Genomic DNA, 27811 nt, shown 5'->3' on the forward strand with positions numbered 1-27811 from the left:
CTGTGTGCGAATTGTGTAGGACGGTTTCTACTTTCATTTCTTTCCCTCTAATCCGTGTTCTCATACAATTATTCCTTATCGTCCTGTTCCTTCTACTTTTCAAAAATGGCTCTGAGCATTACGCGACTTAACTTCTGAAGTCATCAGTCGCCTAGAACTTAGAACTAATGAAACCTAACTAACCTAAGGACATCACACACGTCCATGCCCGAGGCAGGATTCGAACCTGCGACCGTAGCGGTCGCTCGGTTCCAGACTGTAGCGCCTAGAACCGCTCAGCCACACCGGCCGGCCCCTTCTACTTTTATCTCAGCATACAGTCTTATAATCGCTTCATCATCGGGATAGTTAGAAGGTATGCTACGGCGGCGGATGTCTGCTTTGTGTCCATTTTGGCTACGGCAAAATGTTCACTATGCCGTTCAAAGCAGTTTACCCGCATTCCTGTTTTCTTATTCATTATTGAACCTAGTCTCGCGTCACCGATATTTGATGCTGTACCGATAGTCCAGAAATTCTATTCTTGCTGCTAGGCGTTCGATATTCACAGTCAGAACAGCAAAATATGATATAACCAGAGACGTCGCTGACAAAGAAAACGCCTTCTTTGTGTGCGGCATACGGCTGCGTCATTCTTCGTAGTACTCTTCCCCACAACTGCAAGGCTACGCAAATATCCTGAACTTACAAACGATACACGTGGCTGTATGTCTACACCAGCACAGAAGAAAGGTTGTGTAATGCCCAGACGTTGCGTTACACTGTACGTAGGAAACAATGTAAGGTAACATGACGCAACAGAGACTGATCAACAGTATTTACGTTTCCATTCACTGAACGTACTACTACAATACAAATTTAATTTTATCGTTATGTTTTCTTTGTCAGCAGTCAAACATTTGAAAGCATATTTCGATTAATAAGTTCTGAGACTGTTAAATTATAGCTTATTGTACTGTTTAGAGGTGTTTCTCTTTCTGTTGTTGTATCTGTTGTAACTACCGTAGCTCCATCCAGTCAGAAAATAGAGCGACATGGCACAGTTACAGACACGGGACTCGCATTCGGGAAATTGTTGTTGTTGTTCTTGTTGTTGCGGTCTTGAGTCAGAAGACTGATGTGATACATTTCCCGATGCTAGACGATCCAGCACTCATCTCTTCATCTCAGAATAACTATTGGAACCTACATCAACTTGAGCCTGCTTACTGTACTAGTCAAGCTTTGGTCTTCCTCTATTCTTACCCACCACACTCTCCTGCAATTCCAAACAGCCAATTCGTTGGTGTCTCAGAATGCGTCCTGAAACCGATCCGTCCTTTTAGTCCACTTATGCTGTAAAGCTCTCTTCTCCCCAAGTCGATGCACCACCTCCTCATCAGCTGTTCCGTCTACCCATCTAATGTTTAGAATTATTCTGTAGCACCACATTTTGAAAGCTTCTTTTCTCATTTTACCTGAGGTGTTCGTCGTAATTGTTCTTTTCCAGAAGGGGTTACACAATGGACTAGATTTCCTCAGACTTGTATTTATATTTGAGATTAAAAACTATATCTTCTCAGAAACTCATTTCTTGCTGTTTCCAATCTGCATTTTAAAGCCATTTTACTTTGTCATCAGTTGTTTTGTTTTTAGTGTCTCAATTCCTACGCCAAATGTCTTAGCATCACATTACGCAAGTGGACTACACTTCAGCATCAGCGTTTTATTTTGGTTGTTGTTCATCTTGTACTGTCTTTTCATTTAACTATTCCATTTAAGTAATCATTCCAATCCTGTTACATTTCTGACACAACTATTTCTTCTCACTGAACATTAATTCCTTTCCCAACTATCTGATTTGTTTCCCTCACTGCTTGCACTGCGAACAAACTGAATAATATGGGGCAAATAAAATCTTCCTTAAATTGAGCGCCTCGACAGAGTGCGTTAAATATTTCTATGTCTATCAACAAACGCTGCTATTAAATAAAACTTTATTATTCAGTGACTGGTAAGTGGTTTCGACAGAGTCTGAGACAGACTAAAGTTTCATTCAATAGCAGTTTTTACTGTTATGTAACAAAACCTTTCGTACAATATGAGGCATAGCCTACAACCGTGATTCGCTACCTTCTAAATTGATGTCTCCCTTTCATGTCCTTCGACTCTGATGAATCAGTCCTGAGCTCAGATTTTGTCAACGAAAATTTATATTGGTGGTCAATACATTTCTCTGTAACAAGCTAAAATCAATATAGTAAAAATTGGTGTCATTCACCAAAATTTTATAAAGTGGTCAACGTGAATACTATTTATGTTAGAAAATAATTGAAATATTTGCAGTCCTCAGAACATCCAATACTAAACACCTAGAAGTTACGGAGACAATGCCGTTGGAATTTGAAAGTTAAGGTCGCTGCCGAAGATAGTTCCAGTACTACCTCGAAAAAATTATCGCTGAATTGTTTTGATGAAACAAAGAATGAGTTATTCAATAGCTTAGAGAATATTAGCGTATTACAGCATGTTATAAGCACATTCTAGTCCAAAATTACCAAAACATTTACCAATTACCTTTATTTCTCGAAGATATGGCGACAGTGCTATAAACGGGTTTCTTTAAGCAGATGCTGCCACTTACTGGGAACATGTAGAAACAGAAACAAGCGTTGTACTGAAAGGTCATGGTGTGAAGTATATGCTACTGCCAGGCACAGCGAGTTTAGTTTATACCTTGAGCACGAAAAAAATAAAATTCGGATGTAGCATGAATTCCTTGGACAGTTATTCAAATCTCTGTCTAGCGATCCAGATCAGTTTTTCCGGCCATTTCCTAAATCGTTGAAGACAAATGATTTCTTTGAAAGGCGCTCAATTAATTGCTTCCCCTATTCCTCGCCAATCTGAGCTCGTACGGCGTCTCTGACCACCTCATCGTCGATGAGATGTCAAACGCATATCTTCTATCCTTTTTTTCAGTCAGATCCCGTTTCTAACACAGAGCATCCAACACTGTGCTAGACGCATTGAAGAATTTGCTTAACGGGTGATGATTCTTGCAGTCCGTTTATCGTGTCAGTACTCAAGGAGTATAGGCCACTGGACTCTCTGCACGTTATCACTTACTAGGTTCAGGCGTAAGCATCGATTTCACAGCTACAGAGGTCGCAGTTTCAGACATTCAACTATATGGCATTGCAATATGACGCTAATTCTAGATGTTACCAGTAAAAGTGCACTTCCGCTGGGCGTTATGATCTACTATGTCTGTCCACCCTATATTTTCGCTACTTTCTAGCACGACAACAAAGCGAGAAAATTGACCTGGAGAATGACTAGTGTTTGGTACGTTATCGTACACTACCTCGTTACCAGCTCTCTGGCAACGGCCTTGCCGCAGTGGATACACCGGTTCCCGTGAGATCACCGAAGTTAAGCGCTGTCGGGCGTGGTCGGCACTTGGATGGGTGACCACCCGAACCGCCATGCGCTGTTGCCATTTTTCGGGGTGCACTCAGCCTCGTGATGCCAATTGAGGAGCTAATCGACTGAATAGTAGCGGCTTCGGTCAAGAATACTATCACGGTGTGCTGACCCCACGCCCCTCCTATCCGCATCGTGCACTGAGGATGACACGGCGGTCGGATGGTCCCGGTAGGCCACTCGTGGCCTGAAGACGGAGTGTGTTACCAGCTCTCTCCACCGCTGCGAGTACATCTACGTCACTCCTCCACAACTCACCCTGCAGTTTGTGATGGAGGGTACTTTGTGTACCACTGTGAATTACACTCTTCTTGTTCCAGTCGCGAATGGTTCGCAGGAAGGGCGATTTTTGGTAAGCTTCCGTGTGGGCTCGAATCTAGCTAATTTTATATTAATAGTCTTTTTTGCGAGATTTATGTAAGATGAATCATTATATTTTTCACTCTTCTAGGAACGTAAGCTCTCGGAATTCTGACAGTAAACCGGACCACGTCTGCCACCAGAGTTGGTTGACCATCCCCCTGACATTGTCGAACTTACGAAACATGTTGCTCTTCTGTGGACGTTCTCTATTTTCTCTGCCACTCCTACCTGTGATGGATCCCAGACTGACGAGTCGAACGAGTGTTTTGTAAGCTATCTCCCTTGTGGGTAGACTACACTTCCTAAGGATTCATCCAATGAATTTTAGTCTGACAACCGCACTACCCGCGATAAAACCTGTGTGATCGTTCTGCTTCAAATCGCTCCGCGTGCATACTGCCAGATATTTAATCCAGTGAGTGTTCTGCAATCGTGTAATCATACAATAACAGGTAATTTTCCCAATGTTATCGATCAATTGTCAATCCGTGCACCAAGCATCGACCCTCTGCAGGTTTTCTTGCATTTCAAAAATAGCTCTGAGCACTATGGGACTTAACATCTGTGGTCATCAGTCCCCTAGAACTTAGAACTACTTAAACCTGACTAACCTAAGGACATCACACAACACCCAGTTATCACGAGGCAGAGAAAATCCCTGACCCCGCCGGGAATCGAACCCGGGAACCCGGGCGCGGGAAGCGAGAACGCTACCGCACGTCTTGCATTTCGCTACAATTTTCTAGCGTTGTGGCTTTTCTGTATGCATCAGAAACATCAGCGAAATGCCACATGCAACGTCAGTCGCTATGTCATTCATTTATATTGTGTTCCTCCTGTTGTCATAGGTAGCTTCATATATAAGTTTCTTTAGTAGCATAAGCAACCGTGTGCGGTTATTTTTAGGTATCATCTCCTATTTAGCTCGTCTCTTCATCTATCCATTTCATTTTTTGATATACGTTGATCCACGGTTGGGAATATATGGACTATTTAGCCCCCACCCATGTATAAACTTTCTCGTATTCGTATGCGCATGCGCATGCGCATTCAAGTAACTTCCCTGTGTTGCGCATGTGCATAGATAGCGCGTCAGGCTTGTAAGTGAGCGACCGTTTGTAGCTACAATTTATGGCGGGTCATGGCCCATAACATAGGTCGATGTGAGGTGGAGCGTACACCATTACGTTAAGTAGTGGTTTTGACTTTGTATATATATACTGTTTGTGTTTTCCTTTTCTTTTTCGTTTATAAATGTATAGCTATGGTGTTCTTTTAATCACTGATAAAGGTCTTCTTAGGCACTTGTGGATTTTATTGTTGTTCTGAAGAAGGTGTAGTTATCTACGCCGAAACCTGGGTTAACACTTAACACCACGTGCTTTTTTCGCAATCGAGGCGGGTTTTTAGTTTTTTAATATGTTGTGGATGTTACTTCTCCTATAACACTCCCTTGGGGTACATTCGAAGTTAGTTTTACGTCTCAAGAGAATAACATGTCGTGTTCTCTTCCCTAGAAACTCTTCAGTCCAGTGGCAAAGCTGGTCTGATATCCCGCGCGCTTGTGCTTTGTTCGTTATGCAGCAGAGCGGAATTCTATCCAATGCCTTACGGAAGTCAAAAAACGAGATACCTACCCGTTCGGCGGTATCTGCGCCTTTCCGGGTCCGGTGGGGTCTGATGGGCGAACATGGTTACCTGGTTTCACTCGATTGTTGCTTTTCGGAACGCATGTTGCTTCCTACAGAGGATATTTTCGGTCTCCAGAACTGTCATAAGACGCCAGCATAAAACTTGTTTAAAAATTCTGTAACAGACCGACGTCATAGATATAGACATACAAGGCGTGTTTTTTAAGTATGTACCGTTTTGAAATTAAAGAAAAACGTGCTAAGACATCTCAATAATTTTATTTTTACATGAAAGCCTGTTCCTTAATCTACGCACTGACGCCATTACAGTCTGATTCTTTCTTGTTTACGTTGTGTACTGAGTGTTTAAGAAGCCTCCGATAATCGTGAGTCCCGCCGACTGTGAAGTACGGGCTGTTAAAAGATTTGTTAGTGCTAAAGGCCTAAAAGCGATCGATATTCATCGTGAGATCTGTGCAGTTTACGGAGAAAACATTATGAGTGATAGAATAGTAAGAAAGTGGGTGAGAGCATTTAAAAATGGCCGCATGATGAACAACGGAGTGGGCGTCCTTCGGTCGTTAATGAAAGTTTGGTGCAGGAAGTGGACGATAAGGTGAGAGAAAACAGACGCTTTACGATTTCCTCCTTGCGGTATGACTTTCCTAATGTTTCTGGTAGTGTTTTGTATGGCATTGTGACCGAGCAATTGAATTACCGAAAATTGTGCGCACGTTGGGTACCGAAAATGTTGACAGATGTGTACAAAACCAAACGTTTAGACAGTGCATTGACTTTCCTTGAGCGGTACCACAACGACGGTGATGATTTCTTAAGCCAAATTGTTACTGGCGATGAAACATGGGTGGCCTATGTCACACCAGAATCAATGCAACAGTCCATGGAAGTTGAGCAAGGACATCGTTTTGCTGCAAGACAATGCCCGTCCGCATGTGGCGAATCAGACCAAAGGTCTTGCGCCCAGTGACTACCATCTGTTCCTGCACTTGAAGAAACACCTGGGCGGTGTTGTCAAAACAGTGGTAATGCAGTGGTTAACAAGTCAGGCGGCAGACTTCTATGAGGAGGGTATTCAAAACTGGAACAACGTTATGACAAGTGCCTCAATATTGACGGAAATTATGTAGAAAAGTAGATTAAGGTAGAGGCTTTCATATAAAAATAAAATTATTCAGATATATTAGTACGTCTTTTTTTAATTTCAAAACGGTACTTACTTAAAAAAAAAACACGCCTCGTATAATTTTATACGTCATTTCGACAACCCTCCTTGAGAACGGGAATGACCTGCGCTGTTGTTCAATTGCTGCGAACGCTTCGTTCCTCCAGCGGCCTACGGTGCACTGCTGCTGCAAAAGACCTGGTGCTTTCGCATACTGCGTCTAGGTTAGTGTTTGATATCCCGTTTGATCCAGTGTCCTTTCCTGTGCTAAGCAATTTCAGTTGCGTCCACCGAAAAGAGATGGACTTTTGCGATGTCCAAAAGAGTCACACGAACGCTTTAGAGCTAGTCAGGCAACACTAACTGATGGGCTACACTGCTGTAGAAGAACCAAAACCAATGGCAGAGCCAAAAAAGGCACGATTACTTACGTTAGACACAAGTAGAGCTAATGGAAACTAATCGACAAGGGCATGACTCTTTTTTATTTTTTAAAAAAAGAAACGTGTAACCACAACAAGGATGATCCACGCCACTGTTCTGCTGCCAGCAGCTAAAGAGCGCCGAAACATCGCGACAAGGAGTCGCCGAGGCAGAACTCGGTGGTAGTTCTTACTGGCTATTCTGGAGGTCACGCAACGGCGAACGCTCTCTCTCTCTTCTCTCCGGAGAAATTCGGCTGCCGGTCTTCCGTTACGATGAGAGGCCAGCTTGCGCACTCATTCCTAAAACGAAAGGAATAATAAGGCCGCCGTAATCCTCCCATAAGTTTCAGAGATATGATGTGAAACGTCCCATAAGAACAACCATTGTAGCTACATCATAAGAGTAGTTGGAATTTGAACGCTATGTCTCTCCATTTACGTCAGTGTCTGTAAAAACTGTTGCATCAAGAATGATGTCTGAGAGTGACATGAAGTTCACATCAACACGGACACTGGGTCAGTGCCCCGACAGAGTAATACTAAATTGCGGAATATGACCGTGATTTAAATACTATCGCCTAACCAGCTCATGGGCTCCCACACTTTACAGGCTTGTTACGACGAAAACATGAGTATTGACTCTGTTCACCCACCTCAAGTTACCCTGCTGAATGGCTCTTCTTCCTTTCACTATCACTGCTGTTCAGCTGCTTTGGAATACAATCTCAAAAACGAGGGCTTGGCATGAATAATAAATAAATAAATAAATAAGTGGACAAAAAATCAAGCTATGCCCATGACACTTGATAATTGTGTTAAAAGTTCTCTACAAATTCACCCTTCAATGCGCCACGTTTTTTTTAAATGATAGAAGATTTAGCGAATTTTTTGGTAACGTTTATTGAGGATCATATACATATTAAAAACTGAAATATAGAGTACTGATGTTCCACAATAATATTTATTCAATATTTTGTTATAAACCAGCATCCGATTTTTAGGCCGACGTCTGATGTATTTGACGATGGTGTAGAAAGCTGAAAGCTGGTTTCCAGTAAAATGTAAAATACATATTATTGTAGAACATCAATACTGTGAACAGGGCATATGGTCTTCCGCTGAGTACAAAAATTTATTTCTAGGGAACAATGCCACATACAGCTGTGCAGTTTGTTGCAAATGGTAGCTTAAGTGAAAGTTTTTTGTGCGTACATTTCGACACGTGCTCTGTTGCGCACAGAAGGTGCAGGCGATATTAAACCCACAAAAAAGGTCAAGAGGGGTTATGTCTGGTGGGCTTGGTGGCCATGATGTTAGACCGTCTATACTGGTCCATCTGCCCGGAAAGGCTTCGTATGATAGCTGGCGAACAAATAACCCCCAGCGTGGAGGGGTGCAATCTTGCTGAAACACTACCCACGGTTAAAGTTCTTGTAACTGAGGTGCAACGTGAAGTCTAAGTATACTGTTCCCGTAATAAAGAACGGTTCAGTAAATTATATTGCACATTAACTTGCGCTACACATTCACTTTCGGCTGTCCCTTATCTTCTGTACCACGATATGTATATATTCCGACCACAAGATCTAGAAATTATGCTTGTTTAGTTTCCCAGATGTGTAAAAAGCCCTTAAAAACCAAACTTCATTAAGAGAGTCATTGCCCCCATCGATTCGCTCCCACATGTGCCTAGCAAACTCAGCACGTCTGGGCGTATCATGTGGCTGCAAAGCTTACAGTAGTTGCACTTCGTAAGTATGAAGATACAGGCGTTTGTGTAAAATCTGCACCACAGTGCCCTGAGGCACGCCTGCATGTCTGAAAAACGACGCGTCACCACGGACTGCTCTGGAATGCTGTCCGCACTGTATCAACTGTGTCGTCACTCATTCCAGGTGTACCGCTTCTTACTTTGCCACCAGCACTGCCAGTGTATCTAAACTTTTCACACCATTCTTTGTTACTGTCACTGAAATGTAAACAGGCGACCGTGTTTCATGGATCCACAAAACACACTGCGCTTTCTCCTGCATCGACGCCAATGCGGCAGCAGCACTCCTAAACTATGCCACTTGCAACAAGATGGGAGACAGAAAAGAAGTCAGATGATGTCAGAGCACATGTAGAGTTGCATGCATAAAATTTTAATGAATTTACCTACCATTTACAAAACACCGCATATACATGAGAAAGCGTATACAAATTTATGAGCTTTGTACTGTAGCACACACACTATGTGATAAAAAGTATCCGGACACCCCCGAAAACATACGTTTTTCATATTAGGTGCATTGTGGTGCCACCTACTGCCAGGTACTACATATCAGCGACCTGAGCAGTTTTAGACATCGTGAGAGAGCTGAATGGAGAGCTCCGCGGAACTCACGGACTTCGAACGTGGTCAGGTGATTGGGTGTCACTTGTGTCATACGTCTGTACGCGAGATTTCCGCACTCCTAAACATTCCTAGGTCCCAAGTTTCCGATGTGATAGTGCAGTGGAAACGTGAAGGGACACGTGCAGCGCGAAAGCGTACAGGACGACCTCGTCTGTTGACTGACAGAGTCCGCCGTTGAAGACGGTCGTAATCTGCAATAGGCAGACATCTATCCAGACCGTCACACACGAATTCCAAACTGCATCAGGATCCACTGCAAGTACTATGACAGCCGGCCAGGCGGTTCTAGGCGCTACAGTCTGGAACCGCGCGACCGCTACGGTCGCAGGTTCGAATCCTGCCGCGGGCATGGATGTGTGTGATGTCCTTAGGTTAGTTAGGTTTAAGTAGTTCTAAGTTCTAGGGGACTGATGACCTCAGAAGTTAAGTCCCATAGTGCTCAGAGCCATTTGAACTAAGTACTATGACAGTTACGCGGAAAGTAACAAAACTTGGATTTCATGGTCGAGAGGCTGCTATAAGTCTCATATCACGCCAGTAAATGCCAAACGACGCCTCGCTTGTTGTAAGGAGCGTAAGCATTTGACTATTGAGCAGTGGAAAAACGTTGTGTGGAGTGACGAATCACGATACACATTGTGACGATCCGATGGTAGGGTTTGGGTATGGCGATTACCTGGTGATCATCATTTGCCAGCATGTGTAATGTCAACAGTTAAACACGGATGCGGTGGTGTTATGGTGTGATCGTGTTTTTCATGGAGGGAGCTTGCATCCCTTGTTCTTTTGCGTGGCAGTATCACAGCACAGGCCTACACTGATGTTTTAAGCACCTCCTTGCTCCCCACTGTTGAAGAGCAATTCGGGGATGGCGATTGCATCTTTCAACACGATCGAGCACCTGTTCATAGTGCACGGCCTGTGGCGGACTGGTCACACGACAATAGCATCCCTGTCAAGGACTGGCCGGCGCAGAGTCCTTACCTGACTCCTATAGAACACCTTTGGGATGTTTTGGAACGCCGACTTCGTGCCGGGCCGCACCGACCGACATCGATACCTGTCTTCAGTGCACTACTCCGTGAAGAATGGGCTGCCATTCCCCAAGAAACCTTCCAGCACCTGACTGTACGTATGGCTGTGAGAGTGGAAGCTGTTATCAAGGCTAAGGGTGGGCCAGCATCGTATTGAATTCCAGCATTACCGATGGAGGGCGCCACGAACTTGTTAGTCATTGTCAGCCAGGTGTCCGGATACTTTTGATCACATAGTGTAGCTACAAATTGCAAAAGCGGAATTACAAATATCTGCCTAACCACCAGAGAAAAGGTGCTTGATTACTCTTGGAGTGACACACTGTATATAAGCTGCCCAATAGAGATTACTTTCATTTATTTGCTCCTGGACTAGTGTCAGGCGCACCTTGTATACTAGTTTCTCAGAATATGCCAGACACATTTGCCAGTAACAATCATATAATTATATTACAGTTTTCATCGCTATGTTAATTTTGATTTTTATGTAATATGTAAATAGTAACACGCTTAACTGCCAAAGATATTAATTCAATATCTCAATAGCTGATAGTACAAATTTTGTTTGTTATGGGATATATTACCTCTGGCAGTTAATACGGTAAACACAGTGCAGTCTCAGATAATATTGAGTTTCAAATTATTTTTTTTAATGCTTAAAGAGGCAACCTGTAACGCTTTTACTCCTGCATCGTACCCTTCACAGGATATTCGGAAGGTATACCACGCCAGAGGCGAGCTATTATCATACTTACGTTGTTGCATTCAGGAACAGGTTAAGGAACGGAAACTGCTGGTGGTAGGCGCCCATTATCATGTTCAAAATGGTTCAAATGGCTCCGAGCACTGTGCGACTTAACGTCTGAGGTCATCAGTCGCCTAGAACTTAGAACTACTTAAACCTAACTAAGGACATCACACACATCCATGCCCGAGGCAGGATTCGAACCTGCGACCGTAGCGGTCGCGCGGTTCCAGACTGCAGCGCCTTTAACCGCTTGGCCACCACGGCCGGCCCTTATCATGTACTGAGCCATTTCTAGCAGGACGTAGATAAAGAATCAGCTGTAGATAGTCAACCCGCGCCTCCAGACCTCGCTACACTCGCCTGTTCCTGTTTCTCTGACCTGCTCGCTTGCTTCTAGTTGTTCAATAACACATTCGTTGTTTTTTTGCTGTTCCAGGTGTGGTACTACAGAGATGGGAGCGGACCACGAAAAAGGCGCGGACAGCGGGCCGCCAATCCCCATGGAGAACTTCTCCTCGACGTGAGTACAGCTCTGCTCTCAACGGGTGATAACGAAACTGGCGACTCGTTAAGTGCCGTCACAAAACGCCGGGCATAGCGAGACAGCGATGCGCTATTAAATATCTAGTACCTCTATATGGCTTACCCCCGTGGTCTAGGGGTAGCGTCTTTGATTCATAATCAAAACGTCTTCGATCCCGGGTTCGATCCCCGCCACTGCCTAAATTTTGATAAATAATCAGCATTGGCGGCCGAAGACTTCCGGCATAAGAAGTCAGCCTCATTCTGCCAACGGCCTTGTCAGAGAGGGCGGAGGAGCGGATAGAGGTTCAGGGCACTCTCTTGTCCTAGGGGTGGGAAATTGCCCTAAAGGCGGAAGAATCAGCAATGATCAACGACATGAGGATGCAGAAGGCAATGGAAACCACTGCATTAAAGACACGTAACGTGTATCCACAGGACATGTGGCCTGTATTTGAAGAAGTGTCACGATGATCTCTCCATTGACAAAAGATTCCGGAATAGTCCCCCATTCGGATCTCCGGGAGGGGACTGCAAAGGGGGAGGTTACCATGAGAAAAAGATTGAATAATCAACGAAAGGATAACGTTCTACGAGTCGGGGCGTGGAATGTCAGAAGCTTGAACGTGGTAGGAAAACTAGAAAATCTGAAAAGGGAAATGCAAAGGCTCAATCTAGATATAGTAGGGGTCAGTGAAGTGAAATGGAAGGAAGACAAGGATTTCTGGTCAGATGAGTATCGGGTAATATCAACAGCAGCAGAAAATGGTATAACAGGTGTAGGATTCGTTATGAATAGGAAGGTAGGGCAGAGGGTGTGTTACTGTGAACAGTTCAGTGACCGGGTTGTTCTCATCAGAATCGACAGCAGACCAACACCGACAACGATAGTTCACGTATACATGCCGACGTCGCAATTGAAGATGAACAGATAGAGAAAGTGTATGAGGATATTGAAAGGGTAATGCATTATGTAAAGGGGGACGAAAATCTAATAGTCATGGGCGACTGGAATGCAGTTGTAGGGGAAGGAGTAGAAGAATACGTTACAGGAGAATATGGGCTTGGGACAAGGAATGAAAGAGGAGAAAGACTAATTGAGTTCTGTAACAAGTTTCAGCTAGTAATAGCGAATACCCTGTTCAAGAATCACAAGAGGAGGAGGTATACTTGGAAAAGGCCGGGAGATACGGGAAGATTTCAATTAGATTACATCATGGTCAGACAGAGATTCCGAAATCAGATACTGGATTGTAAGGCGTACCCAGGAGCAAATATAGACTCAGATCACAATATAATAGTGATGAAGAGTAGGCTGAAGTTCAAGACATTAGTCAGGAAGAATCAATACGCAAAGAAGTGGGATACGGAAGTACTAAGGAATGACGAGATACGTTTGAAGCTATAGATACAGCAGTAAGGAATAGCGCAGTAGGCAGTACAGTTGAAGAGGAATGGACATCTCTAAAAAGGGCCATCATAAAAGTTGGGAAGGAAAACATAGGTACAAAGAAGGTAGCTGCGAAGAAACCATGGGTAACAGAAGAAATACTTCAGTTGATTGATGAAAGGAGGAAGTACAAACACGTTCCGGGAAAATCAGGAATGCAGAAATACAAGTCGCTGGGGAATGAAATAAATAGGAAGTGCAGGGAAGCTAAGACGAAATGGCTGCAGGAAAAATGTGAAGACATCGAAAAAGATATGATTGTCGGAAGGACAGACTCAGCATACAGGAAAGTCAAAACAACCTTTGGTGACATTAAAAGCAACGGTGGTAACATTAAGAGTGCAACGGGAATTCCACTGTTAAATGCAGAGGAGAGAGCAGATAGGTGGAAAGAATACATTGAAAGCCTCTATGAGGGTGAAGATTTATCTGATGTGATAGAAGAAGAAACAGGAGTCGATTTAGAAGAGATAAGGGATCCAGTATTAGAATCGGAATTTAAAAGAGCTTTGGAGGACTTAAGGTCAAATAAAGCAGAAAGGATAGATAACATTCCATCAGAATTTCTAAAATCATTGGGGGAAGTGGCAATAAAACGACTATTCACGTTGGTGTGTAGAATATATGAGTCTGGCGATATACCATCTGACTTTCGGGAAAGCATCATCCACACAATTCCGATGACGGCAAGAGCTGACAAGTGCGAGAATTATCGCACAATCAGCTTAACAGCTCATGCATCGAAGCTGCTTACAAGAATAATATACAGAAGACTGAAAAAGAAAATTGAGAATGCGCCAGGTGACGATCAGTTTGGCTTTAGGAAAAGTAAAGGGACGAGAGAGGCAATTCTGACGTTACGGCTAATAATGGAAGCAAGGCTAAAGAAAAATCAAGACACTTTCATAGGATTTGTCGACCTGGAAAAAGCGTTCGACAATATAAAATGGTGCGAGCTGTTCGAGATTCTGAAAAAAGTAGGGATAAGCTATAGGGAGAGACGGGTCATATACAATATGTACAACAACCAAGAGGGAATAATAAGAGTGGACGATCAAGAACGAAGTGCTCGTATTAAGAAGGGTGTAAGACAAGGCTGTAGCCTTTCGCCCCTACTCTTCAATCTGTACATCGAGGAATCAATGATGGAAATAAAAGAAAGGTTCAGGAGTGGAATTAAAATACAAGGTGAAAGGATATCAATGATACGATTCGCTGATGACATTGCTATCCTGAGTGAAAGTGAAGAAGAATTAAATGATCTGCTGAACGGAATGAACAGTCTAATGAGTACACAGTATGGTTTGAGAGTAAATCGGAGAAAGACGAAGGTAATGAGAAGTAGTAGAAATGAGAACAGCGAGAAACTTAACATCAGGATTGATGGTCACGAAGTCAATGAAATTAAGGAATTCTGATACCTAGGCAGTAAAATAACCAATGACGGACGGAGCAAGGAGGATGTCAAAAGCAGACTCGCTATGGCAAAAAAGGCATTTCTGGCCAAGATAAGTCTACTAATATCAAATACCGGCCTTAATTTGAGGAAGAAATTTCTGAGGATGTACGTCTGGAGTACAGCATTGTATGGTAGTGAAACCTGGACTGTGGGAAAACCGCAACAGAACATAATCGAAGCATTTGAGATGTGGTGCTATAGATGAATGTTGAAAATTAGGTGGACTGATAAGGTAAGGAATGAGGAGGTTCTACGCAGAATCGGAGAGGAAAGGAATATGTGGAAAACACTGATAAGGAGAAGGGACAGGATGATAGGACATCTGCTAAGACATGAGGGAATGACTTCCATGGTACTAGAGGGAGCTGTAGAGAGCAAAAACTGTAGAGTAAGACAGAGATTGGAATACGTCAAGCAAATAATTGAGGACGTAGGTTGCAAGTGCTACTCTGAGATGAAGAGCTTAGCACAGGAAAGGAATTCGTGGCGGGCCGCATCAAACCAGTCAGTAGACTGATGACAAAAAAAAAAAAAAAAAAAAAAAAAAAAAGTACCTATATCGAATTTCAGCGTTGGCATAGGCTTTGGCCGGCAACAAGACGGACAACAAGTACAAGTTATACAAAGTGGCGGCAGCAACGGACACAAATTCTCCGACAGCAGTAGGCCGTGCCCGTTTGAAAGGTAATCGGGCTAAACTGGACAACTACCTAACCACCGTGTCAGTGAAAGACATTAAAGACGAATAATTAAATGAACAAAATCCGCAAAAAATGGACCTTGAAATTATAAGAAAAGTGTAAAAGCAGTACTACGCACTATTAATAACAACTGACTTCCCTTTGCACACACACACTCGCATTCGGGAGGACGACGGTTCAATCCCGAGTCCGGCCATCCTGATTTAGGTTTTCCGTGATTTCCTTAAATCGCTCCAGGCAAATGCTGGGTGGTTCCTTTGAAAGGGCACGGCCGACTTCTTTCCCCATCCTTCTCTAATCCGATGAGACCGATGACCTCGCTGTCTGGTCTCCTTCCCCAAACAACCCAACCTAACCCTTGTACACACACACACACACACAAACACTGTTAAAAACAATAGCAATAGCTATCGCAGATTTCAGACAACAGACTTGAAAAGACACGAGAACAAAAGAGAAGTTGAGTCAAATTCGCGTAACACACTGAAGTGGCGAAGAAACTGATATTGGCATGCGTATTCAAATACAGAGATAATGTAAACAGGTAGAATGCGACGCTGCGGTCGGTAACGCAAATATAAGACAACAAATGTCTGGCACAGTCGTCAGATCGGTTACTGCTGCTACAATGGGAGGTCATCAAGATTTACTTGAATTTGAACTTGGTGCTACAGTTTGCGCACGAGCGATGGGGCACAGCATATCCGAGGTAGCGATGATGTGTGGATTTTCCTGTACGACCATTTAATGAGTGTACCGTGAATATCAGGAATCCGGTAAAACCATTAAATCTCTGACATCGCTGCTGTCAGAAAAAGATCCTGCAACAACGGGACCATCGACGAATCAAGAGAATCGTTCAACGGGACAGAAGTGCAACCCTTCCCCAAACTGCTGCAGATTTCAATGCTGGGACACCAACAAGTGTCAGCGAACATACCATTCAACGAAACATCATCGATATGGGCTTTCGGAGCCAAAGGCCCTCTCGTGTACCCTTGGTGACTGTACGACACAAAGCTTTACGCCTCGCCAGCGCCCGTTAACACCGATTGGTCTGTTGATGACTGGAAACATGTTGCTTGATCGGACGAGTTTCATTTCAAATTGTATCGAGCGGATAAACGTGTACGGGTATGAAGACAACCTCATGAACTGACGGACCCTGCATGTCAGCACGGGACTATTCAAGCTGTTGGAGGCTCTGTAGTGGTGTGGGGCGTGTGGAGTGATATGGGATCCCTGATACGTTTAGATATGGCTGTGACAGGTGACACGTACGTAAGCATATTGTCTGACCACCTGCATCCATTCATGTCCATTGTTCTTTCCAATGGACTTGGGAAATTCCAACAGGACAATGCGACACCCCACACGTCCAGAATTGCTACAGAGTGGCTCCAGGAACACTCTTCTCAGTTGAAACACTTCCACTGGCCACCAAACTCTCCAGACAAGAACATCGTTGAGCATATCTGGGATGCCTTGCAACTTGAAATTCAGAAGAGATCTCCACCACGTCGTAGTCTGCAAGATTCATGGTGTCAGTTCTCTGCAGCACTAATTCAGACATTAGTCGAGTTGATGTCACGGCGTGTTGCGACACTTCTGTGTGCTCGCTGGGGCTCTACACTATATTAGGCAGGTGTATCAGTTTCTTTGGCTATTCAGTGTAGTTTCCCACGTCATTCAAGTACGCAGTCACACAACGTGTAAAAATAAACAGACTAGTAAGTGAAATGAGCCACGCTTCACTTATTGTGAGATTCAGTAGTAGAATCAGAGGCGTCCGACCAGGTTAAAATGCCAGTCATGAATTTACAATTCCTTGCTTGAGTGTCAAGCAACTTGCAGTAAATGCAGTGATTGAATTAAATATTGCCAGTTGCAGTTGTCGAGTTAGAAAATGGCTGTTTATTCTCCTAGATCTCAAAAATTACTACGGACAATTAGGTACGGAATCATGAAAAAGAAAAAAATCGTACGTGACAATCTTTTACTTGATTCAGTTTACGAAGAAGTATTTTAAAAATAGCAACATTCTTTTGAGTACATAATCGCCGTAAGCCATGCCTTAGGTTTTCGGAATCTAATCTGACAACTGTATTCAAACATTATCGCCTCGGAATTACGTAGTGAGTCGTCCAGGCACTTCATCTGATCATCTGTGTGGTAGTAATTAGGAATCCCTCTTTCCTTCATACCCTCATCACGGTTGGTGGGCAGTGCACTAAAAGCACCTCAGTCACGCTCGTTTACGATGTGCTATAAAACTGCTCCGTCGAGAGAACAGTAGTACCACACAGACTCTTAAATATAGCCCCCGCGTTCTTGTCTCTTTAGCTATACTCCCACGAATAATCGCAGAATAGCCGAACAGACCGATCTCCAAAATCTGCCTTACAACCAGGTAGTGCGAACCGTTGTCGCTTATCCTAAACAGATAGTTTGGCCGATAAGAGCCACCGTCACTACCTGCCCTTGTAAAAACTAAGGCGCATTGCAACGACATTTCTTCTTGAACTGTTTCATCGCTTATTCGCATTGGTGTACCCAACGTAACTACTCCCTCCCCCCCCTCTCCCCCACCTAGGCAAAAATTTTTGCAAACAATATTCGTATCTTCCCTGCCAGACGGTACTTATTGTTCGCAAATGAAACCAGAGGAATTAGCCTTGAAATTGAAGAACTGTTTCGCCCTTGACTGAGGAACTACACACATCAAAAAAAGTTTCGCATCACCTCGGTTCCGAAATTGGAATAGAGATCAAAATAAACATAATTTACGCCCTTTTTATTGCTCATGAAAACCACACATTGCCTGTTGTACCACCATACAGCGAGGCCATCAGAGGTGGTGGTCCAGATTGCTGTACACACCGGTATCTCTAATACTCACTAGTACGATCTCTTGCACTGATGCATACCTGTATTCGTCTTGGCATGCTATCCACACGTTCATCACGGCACTGTTAGTCCAGATTGTCGGCGCAGATCCCTCAGAGTGGCTGGTGGGTCACGTCGTCCATAAACAGTCCTTTTCAATCTATCCCACGCATGTTCGATAGGGTTCATGTCTGAAGAACATGCTGGCCACTCTAATCGAGCGATGTCGTTATCCTGAAGGAAGTCATTCACAAGATGTGGAAGATAGTGGCGCGAATTGTCTTCCATGACCACCAGCGAGGTACATCGGCCCCACATAATGCCACCCCAAAACAGAAGGGAACCTCCACCTTGCTGCACTCGTTGGACAGTGTGTCTAAGGCGTTCAGTCTGACCGGATTGCCTCCAAACACGTCTCCGACGATTGTCTGGTTGAAGGCATATGCGACGCTCATCCGTGAAAAGAGCGTGATGCCAATCCTGAGTGGTCCATTCGGCATGCTGTTGGGCTCATCTGTACCGCGCTGCATGGTGTCGTGGTTGCAAAGATGGGCCTATCCAGGGACATCGGGAGTGATGTTGCGCATCATGCAGCATATTGCGCACTGTTTGAGTCGTAACACGACGTCCTGTGGCTGCACGAATAGCATTATTCAACATGGTGGCGTTGCTGTCAGGGTTCCTCCGAGTCATAATCCGTAGGTAGCAGTCATCCGCTGCAGTAGTAGCCCTTGGGCGGCCTGGAAGAGGCGTGTTATCGACAGTTCCTGTCTCTCTGTATCTCCTCCATATCCGAACAACATCGCTTTGGTTCATTCCGAGACGCCTGGACACTTCCCTTGTTGAGAGCCCTTCCTGGCACTAAGTACCAAAGCGGACGCTGTCGAACCGTGGTATTGACCGTCTAGGCATGGTTGAAGTACAGGAAACACGAACCGTGTACCTCTTTCCTGGTGGAATGACGGGAACTGATCGGCTGTCGGCTCCCCTCCGTGTAATAGGCGCTGCTCATGCATGGTTGTTTACATCTTTGGGCGGGTTTCGTGACATCTCTGAGCAGTCAAAGGGACTGTGTCTGTGATACAATATCAACAATTAACGTTTATCATCAGGAGTTCTCGGAACAGGAGTGATGCAAAACTTTTTTTGGTGTGTGTAGTATAGTGTGAGCTGCTTCTCTCTGGGTCCGATCCCTGTACGCTTTTGGTTATTAGGCCAGTTAATACAACCTCACCTGAAAAAAATACAGTCACCCCCTTGAAAGGGGTTATTGGACATTCTGGAACGCCTCAGCTAGTCACGTGGTCGTTCACCGCTGACGGAAGTCATGGTACCGAAGTGGTGTAAACTTAGGACAAGAAGACGGGCTTTGTTCATTGGCAGAAAGGTGCTATCATGTTCGTCCGTGTCCATGTGCTCACTGTAGGTGGTTTTGCCTGATGTGTTGGTGTAGCATGTCGGACTGTTCATTGTCTATACTCGCAACCATGTAACGCGGTGAAACGACAGTGGTCACAAAAAGATCCTTTCTGACACTAAACGCAGACGATCGTCACGCCTTGTCACGTACAAACGGTTTCAAACCAGGCAGGAATTGTTGTTTCTAGTGAATGCTCGCCCATCTGAACCAGTTTCTGAGCGAAGACTGCGTGGGAAACTGCATGCAATCGACATTTGGAATTGGCCAAACAACACAGAAAAAAGACTCGCCTTGTAACTGTAGCCAAAACTGATATTGTGTTTCTTAATTTCCACTGAGTAATACATTGGCTTTAATTCACAAAACGGTACTCGACACTTTTTCACCGTTCGCGGTCATACCAACATCAGCTTCATCACAAAATTCGTTCTGATAATATCACAAATTCTCTCAAATGTGTGTGCCATCACGTGCACACTCTAATTCCAGTACACTCATGCAAGCGGGCCCGGGTTCGATTCCCGGCTGGGTTGGAGATTTTCCCTACTCGAGGACTGGATGTTGTGTTGTCCTCATCATCGTTTCATCCTCATCACCGACACGCAAGTCGTCCATTGCGGCGTCGATTGAAATAAGACTCGCACTAGGCGGCCGAACTTCTCGGGATGGGGCCTCCCGACCAACAATGCCATACGCTCATTACATTTTTTACTTCCAACACAGATGTATGGCAGAATGATATTGATGAAGCCATTCCTTTACATCAGTCATCTTTTTCCTGTTACGAGTAGTTTATATAATATGAAGTTTACAATGTAACAGATCGTTTCCTCTGATGAAAATCCATCTGTGTGTATTACCACGTCGTCTGGTAAAATACATTGAATGCAAAATAAAAAAAATTAAACACCAAGAAGGAGTTGTGGGACATAAATGATAGTTGGTAGACGTGTTTGTACATCTGAAATTTGATGTCTATCCGAATTTGGTGTCAGTCGCGTAGGAAGATAGAGTTCGCACGGGAAGATATATGGGTGTTGGTTTTTTTCGCGCTGTGTGAGATTGGAATAATAGGGAATTATTGTGCAGATGGTTCGATGAACCCTCTGTCAGGCGCTTAAATGTGATTTGAAGAGTATCCATGTAGATGTAGATGCAGATATAGTGACGCTAGTTGCGTCACTATGAGGATGTAAATCAGGTTTGGTTTTAATACACGCTGTAGCAATTGTGAGCGATAGTGGCCTTTGAGGCTGGACGTGGTGAAATGATGTTAGTCAAGAACGCCTTTAAGGAGACGAAGACGCCATTATCAACGCCTCACTGAGTTTGAACGAGACCGTGTAATAGGGCTACTAGAATCTGTGTGTTCGTTCTGCAGTACTGCAGAAAGACTTGGCAGGAATGTAGACACTGTACATGATCGCCTGCAGTGGTGGTCATGAGAATGTAAGGTCGCAAGAAGATCGGCCTCTCTACCGAGAGAGAAAACCTATTGCGCTGCCATTCATGAACAGCATGCCAGGAAGTATTTTCCAACTGGATAACGCTCACCCACATACAGCTTTACAGAATGTAGGTATGTTGCCTTGGCTTGTTCGATCACCAGACCTGGCCCCAATCGAGTACACATGAGGCATCATTGGACGAGAATTCAAGCATCATCCACAAACAGGACTAAGCGTCCCTGTGTAGATCGACCAAGTGCAACCAGCATGGAAATCTTCCCACCAACTGAAGTCCGGCGCCTGCACAATACAAGTATGCACGTTTGTGCGCTTGCATTCAACGATCGGCGGTTACACCCGTTATTAATGAATCAGAATTTCACATTTGCAATGGGTTTTCTCGCGCTTACATTAACCTGTGATCTTGCAATGTCGGTCACTTAAATACGTTACCTAGACAAACCTATCCTGAAATTTAATTACTCTTCATCTATTACTTTTTCGTTTTGAGATTTTTTCCCGCCAGTGTACTTAAAATGCTGAAAGAGTCAAACCAGAGGGATTTTAACGATATTTACACCAACCGCGGAAGCGTAACTGGTTACATCAGTTCCGTAATAGGATGTTCGCATCTCATGCCCTAGTGGTTAGCGGCGCTGCCTCAAGTTCCAGGGATTCCGGGTTCGACCTCCAGCCAGCTGGGAGATGGATATTTGCATTGTCCTCACAATTCCATCTTATCATCATCGAGTTGCAAGTTACTGAAGTGGTGTCAAGCAGAAAGACTTGTACCGGGTGGCTGAAAAACCCCAGATGGGGTCTCCCAGCCAATCATGTCATACCATCAGCTCATTTCAGTAATAGGATCTAAATGTCAAGACTCTCCATACGGTATAAGATTTTAATAAAAATATTTGGAATAGGGACGGTATACCAGCTTTGAGTGATGAAACTTTCGTGGTGTTAATAAAGTACGAAAAGGACTATTTAATTTTATAAACTGTACCAAAGTATTACAATTTATTCTTAAATTAGTTTAAATAAAAACTGCAAGTATGGTTTGTCCGTGCGCGCCACTATATCTTCATAACCCATGCCGCAGTTCCATGCGGCTTATATCGTATGATACCCCTCCATCCCCAATCCATGAAGAAGATTTCGGTTTGCAGCTTGTGGCGCAATGGATAAAAATAAACGTTCTTCTTTACTAACACTTGTTAATACCGAGTGACACCAACAACTGCGACTAAACGGATATATGATTAACGAATGGAGAAGCTAAAACTTGTATCTCCCACCGAGTAAGTGTTCATTCAACAGTTCGTGAGTACTCATGTGCATCAGCACTCATAACAAACCGTAAACAAAGAAAAACACTGTTTATAGCCGTTCCGTAAAGTGCGGTAGAATTCCTCAACTGTGGGCTACGCTACATTCTAGGGGCCAACCAACGCATCTGTCGCATTAACCCTCAAGACATTCAGTCACAAAATCAACTCATGCAGCCAGCAATTTGCGGTTACAGTGATATTTAGTACTCACAGCGTTTTAAAATGTAACAAACTGAGTTTATTTAAGAAAAATAAAGTAATACTTATCACAATTAATAATTGTTCATTACTGAAATAATGATCTTCTGAGCGAGGGCTTAATTTAAAGGAAACTTCCGAAAATTCATGTACAATAAATAATTAAAGTTCCTGTAGCAAAAGTTGCAAGTTAAAGTTCCAGAACTGAGAACTAATTAAACTATCAGTCCAGGCTACTTTCAAAAATAACCATAGAGAAGTTTTTGAAGTTCGAACCAGATCACCAATGCGAAATATTCAAAGTCGCACGTTGAAAGTATTTTAGCGTATTCCTCAGCGACCGACGCAAATGTCGGAAATACGCAACACAGACAGTTCATCTGACATGAAATCTTCAAAATGCCCAAGTTGATAATGTTGCATAGTATTCGCTACTGACACACTTGAAACATCGCGAGTCCACCAGTAAAGGAAATATTCTTATTCACTCGCTCGTAAACCTTCTGCCACACGTTCGTACTGCCTGTTCCAGATTTCAACCCTCACTAATGTACGAATGCAAAAATCCAAAAGCGAAAATTACCACCGCTATTTAAACCCTCTCGTTGAAGTGAGTCAAATACACGCCCTTGTGACATCTCAAACATACTTAAAAACAACAAATTTAATTTTAAATACAGGTATGACATATGAATTTGCATGTAAATTTACTCTTAGAGGAAAACTAACTTAAGCACTTTAATCACAAATAATTGTTCTGTCTATGCAAACGTTACTTTGCATTGTTATGTTACTAATAAATATAATAAAAGCTTAGTACACTCATATGTCTCTAATTATGTTTACTTAGTAATGCTGCCACCACTTTCAATCTTTCACATCATATTTAAAATTCAAGCTTTTATGCGCAGAATATTCATTCCGGCCTGTAACTCAAAATAAGTTATATTTATAAAGAACCTACTACAAGAGTCCAATAGTGATCACTGAGACCCGCCCGTAGACGCTTAGTTTGTAAAAATAGCTTAAGGCACTCGTTTTTTTCCTTTATTGAGTTTCGATTCCCCCCCACAGGGGGCGGGCTGGCAGCAGCTTAGTACGCCGCTCTTCAGACTACAGATTTTTAAAACAGAAGAAGAAGATAATAAACAATAAAAGCGGGCGATAAAAACGGTGACTTAAATTGTAAAACGGTGGAAAATTGTGGAAGTTAAAAGATAAAACAAAGGGTTGGCGATGCTAATAAAATACAGAGGAAGGAGACAGAGAAAATAGGAGACAGACAATTGAAAAAACACGGCGACAGTCTGCTTTCTGTTCGCAAGAGATATAAAATTCACACCCAGCGACAGTATGATTTCCGTTCGTAACACTTCGGAAAAGACGCACAACACTTAACACTCACTTAAAACACTGCCCTAAAAAGTTGGTAAGAAGATGACACACCACAGCCAAGGGGAGAGGGGGGCGGCCTGGACAGATGAGAGGAAAAAAGGGGGGAGGAGAGGCAAAACGAAGTGGAGAGGGGAGGAGCCGACGAAGGGAGAGGACGCATGGGGGGGGGAGGCAGGGCAGACGCGAGAGGAAGTGGGGAAAGGTAGAGGAGGGGAATGCAAAAGGGATGGGGGAAGGGAGGCAGAGAGAGGGTAGGTGGGGAAAAAACATGATGGAAAGGGGTGAAAGGGAGCCTGGGAAGGGGGACGTGAGGATCAGAGTTGATAGGAGGGATAAATGGAGGGAGAGAGGGCATCATCTGGGAGGCGGAGTCGACGGAAGCCACCTTGGGAAAGGAGATGAAGGGTGTAGAGATGGAGGGTAGGGGGGACACAACAGTGAAGGCGCGCAGAGGGCGGGGGTTGGAGAGGAGCAATCAGGGGACTTAAGGCACTATCGAGATATTAATTTTTGAAGTTCATTATGTACATAAAACATCTGAGATGAACTAGCTTTTAAAGTACACTGCGTATTCAGTGCACGTTACGACCATACACTCGTCTTAGTTTTGTATTTGTAGCCATGTTACTAGCTTTTGTCACCCTAGTTGGGTTTAGCTGTTATTAGGTTTAGTGTTATTTGTAATTTTATTCTCGGCGCTCAATCCAGTAATGGCGGTTACCTCTCCGTGTTTGTACGCCACTCCAGGGTTATTCCTAAAACGTGGTCAGAGATGTCGTATACCTGTCACGGACTTACGAGAAGTTGGTGTAGCAGCTGGAAATACCGGGTGGTTATAATTAAACTTTCCAACACATTATAACACGGAAACTAATTACCGTACGAATACCAAACTGGGCAGCATTAATGTCCAGAGTATGGGTTGCATGATTTCCACACGCCACAATGCCGTGATCGGTCATCGTGATTCAAAGTCTCGCATACTTGACCAGTCACAATGCACGTGTCAACAAGAGCTTGACAAAAGGGGCAGGGCTTTACTTGTGAAGCTCTATTTCCAAAACAACAATAGTGGTTCAAATGGCTCTGAGCACTATGGGACTTAACATCTATGGTCATCAGTCCCCTAGAACTTAGAACTACTTAAACCTAACTAACCTAAGGACAGCACACAACACCCAGCCATCACGAGGCAGAGAAAATCCCTGACCCCGCCGGGAATCGAACCCAGGAACCCGGGCGTGGGAAGCGAGAACGCTACCGCACCAACAATAGTGCTGCAGCTGCACTTCGAGAATAACGCCGGCTGAAAGTATTACAGAAGGATCCTCTTTCTCCACCTGCTGTGCGCAGCATGATGAAGAAGTTCGAATCAACTGGGCGTTGCCCCGGGAAAAGGCCGATGACCAGTTGCACCATAGGCGGCTGATGAAATCGATGTTGCTATGGCAGACAACGCTGCACGTATTTCTCAATCGTCAGGCAGTGCGCGTGCTGTGTCACGACAGTTCAACATCCCGTGGTCCACTGTACGGAAGGTGCTTCGACCCATTCTCAAATGATATCCGTACAAGATCCATATCGTACAGCAGCTTGCACCACAGGACGCACAATGACTTACTTGCAAGGATTGAAGTTGACGAGGGCCGGCCCTGGACCATCCTACGGAAAGACAAGGCTCATTTTTCTCTGACGGGTGAGGTGAACAAACAGAATTGCTAAGTGTCGGGATCTTCACCTCCTGTCACTGTGCATGAAGCTCCTCTGTATGGCGAGTCTTCACGCCTACGTTCATCAGTGGCCTATTTTTTTTCGAACGCGTTAGCACTCAGTGATCAAAGACGTGCAGTGAGACTGGCCAGCGATATTGCGAAACGCTTCGCCAGCATGTCATACCCGCCCTACAGGGGAGAGACGCATTGAACTCAACAGTTTTCATGCAAGATGGGGCCCCACAGCACATCGCACGCGAAGTTCTACATCTACATCTACATCTACATCTACATCCATACTCCGCAAGCCACCTGACGGTGTGTGGCGGAGGGTACCTTGAGTACCTCTATCGGTTCTCCCTTCTATTCCAGTCTAGTATTGTTCGTTGAAAGAACGATTGTCGGCATGCCTCTGTGTGGGATCTAATCTCTCTGATTTTATCCTCACGGTCTCTTCACGAGATATACGTAGGAGGGATCAATATACTGCTTGACTCCTCGGTGAAGGTATGTTCTCGAAAATTCAACAAAAGCCCGTACCGAGCTACTGAGCGTCTCTCCTGCAGGGTCTTCCACTGGAGTTTATCTATCATCTCCGTAACGCTTTCGCGATTACTAAATGATCCTGTAACGAAGCGCGCTGCTCTCCGTCGGATCTTCTCTATCTCTTCTATCAACCCTATCTGGTACGGATCCCACACTGCTGAGCAGCATTCAAGCAGTTGACCTGCTTCTCAGCCGGTCGTTTCCTAATTCTCACTCCCTGTGATTTTTAGTTGTGGGTCTACCTGAAATCCAGGGTTCACCAGGGCAAGATTGACACTTCTGCTGATCTGAAGCGCGTATCAAGAGCGGTAGCCAGTATACCTACGGACACGCTTCGTGCTGCTGTGCAGAATACAATCCTGCGCGTTCAGACTCTTCTGGGCACTGACGGGTACCATACTGAGCACATTTTGTAGTAGTAATGGTACCTGTATGTAATGGTATGATGTACCGTGCCAGAAAATTAAAAGTGTTTCAACTCAATTGATTCCTCATTATTTCTCTTCCACATGTCCTTGACATTAACGCTACCAAGTTTAGTACTCGTACAGTAATTAGTTTCCGTGTTACAACGTGTTAAATAGGGAAAGTTTATTTTTAACCACCCGATAGAGCCCAGCCACAATGTTCCTGAATGTTCTAGAATGTGCCATAATGTTCTAGAATGTTGGACAACGGTCTATAATTCTCCAGACTCTAGACTCTTCCAGGATGTTCGAGAACGTTCTCAAATGTCCCATTACCCTGTACTGCTGGAGATATGTTCGTGTTCAGAAGGATATGTGTTGACGATGGCGGGACACATTCGTTAGTCTGATTCTCAAATAAATTTAAAATCATAGTGAATTTTTTGAGGTCGTGGACAATGTATTAAATGGAATTTTAGCGTGTTAAGTAGTATTATTATTTTACAGGATACTAAAACGGTAAACAGGAGATTTTGTCTATGGTGGATTGAAAAGAAGGAGATAGAGAGAACAGCGAAGAACTGAAACAGAAGGGAGTGAGAAACATATGTACCTGCACAGCGGAAAAGGGGGAATAGATTATGAAATTAAATAATCGTGTGGCATTGTTGGCCGGGAGGCCCCACCTATCCGGGGAATTTCGGTCGCCAGGTTCCAAGCCTTATTTTAGTCGACGCCCCATTGGACGACTTGCGCATTGGTGATGATGATGACAATGATGATGATGTTGCTGTGGTGATGATGAAAGGACGATGAGGGCGACTCAACAACCAGTCCACAAGCAGGGAAAATCTGAACCGGCCGGGAATCGAACCCGGGCCACTGCATGGCAAGCAAACATGTTGCCACCTAGTTAAGCAGGCTGATATTAGATTGATGGACAGCTTAACACGTAGCTGACTGGATAAAATTATAGAATAGGAGCATCCAGACACAGAGGAGATGCTGGATAAGGTGCATTACGAAATAGACCAGGCAGCTACTACGAAAAGGTGTGGTTCGAGGAGAAATCAGGACAAATACAGTTCC

General features: G+C 44.1%; 1 protein-coding gene and 1 pseudogene across 1 annotated transcript in view; both read left to right on the plus strand.

Annotated features, from left to right (window-relative positions):
- The window catches only part of LOC126176323 (proton-coupled amino acid transporter-like protein CG1139), a 214731-nt gene that overhangs the window by 98298 nt on the left and 88622 nt on the right, over window positions 1-27811 (plus strand). Inside the window, exon 3 of the mRNA XM_049923473.1 lies at window positions 11684-11767. Within this exon, the coding sequence (XP_049779430.1) occupies window positions 11684-11767 (84 nt within the window). The remainder of the gene's footprint in view (window positions 1-11683; window positions 11768-27811) is intronic.
- Window positions 3364-3481, plus strand: LOC126177365 (5S ribosomal RNA; annotated as a pseudogene).

This window comes from Schistocerca cancellata, chromosome 3 (assembly GCF_023864275.1).
Source record: "Schistocerca cancellata isolate TAMUIC-IGC-003103 chromosome 3, iqSchCanc2.1, whole genome shotgun sequence".
Taxonomy (NCBI): Eukaryota; Metazoa; Arthropoda; class Insecta; order Orthoptera; family Acrididae; genus Schistocerca; species Schistocerca cancellata.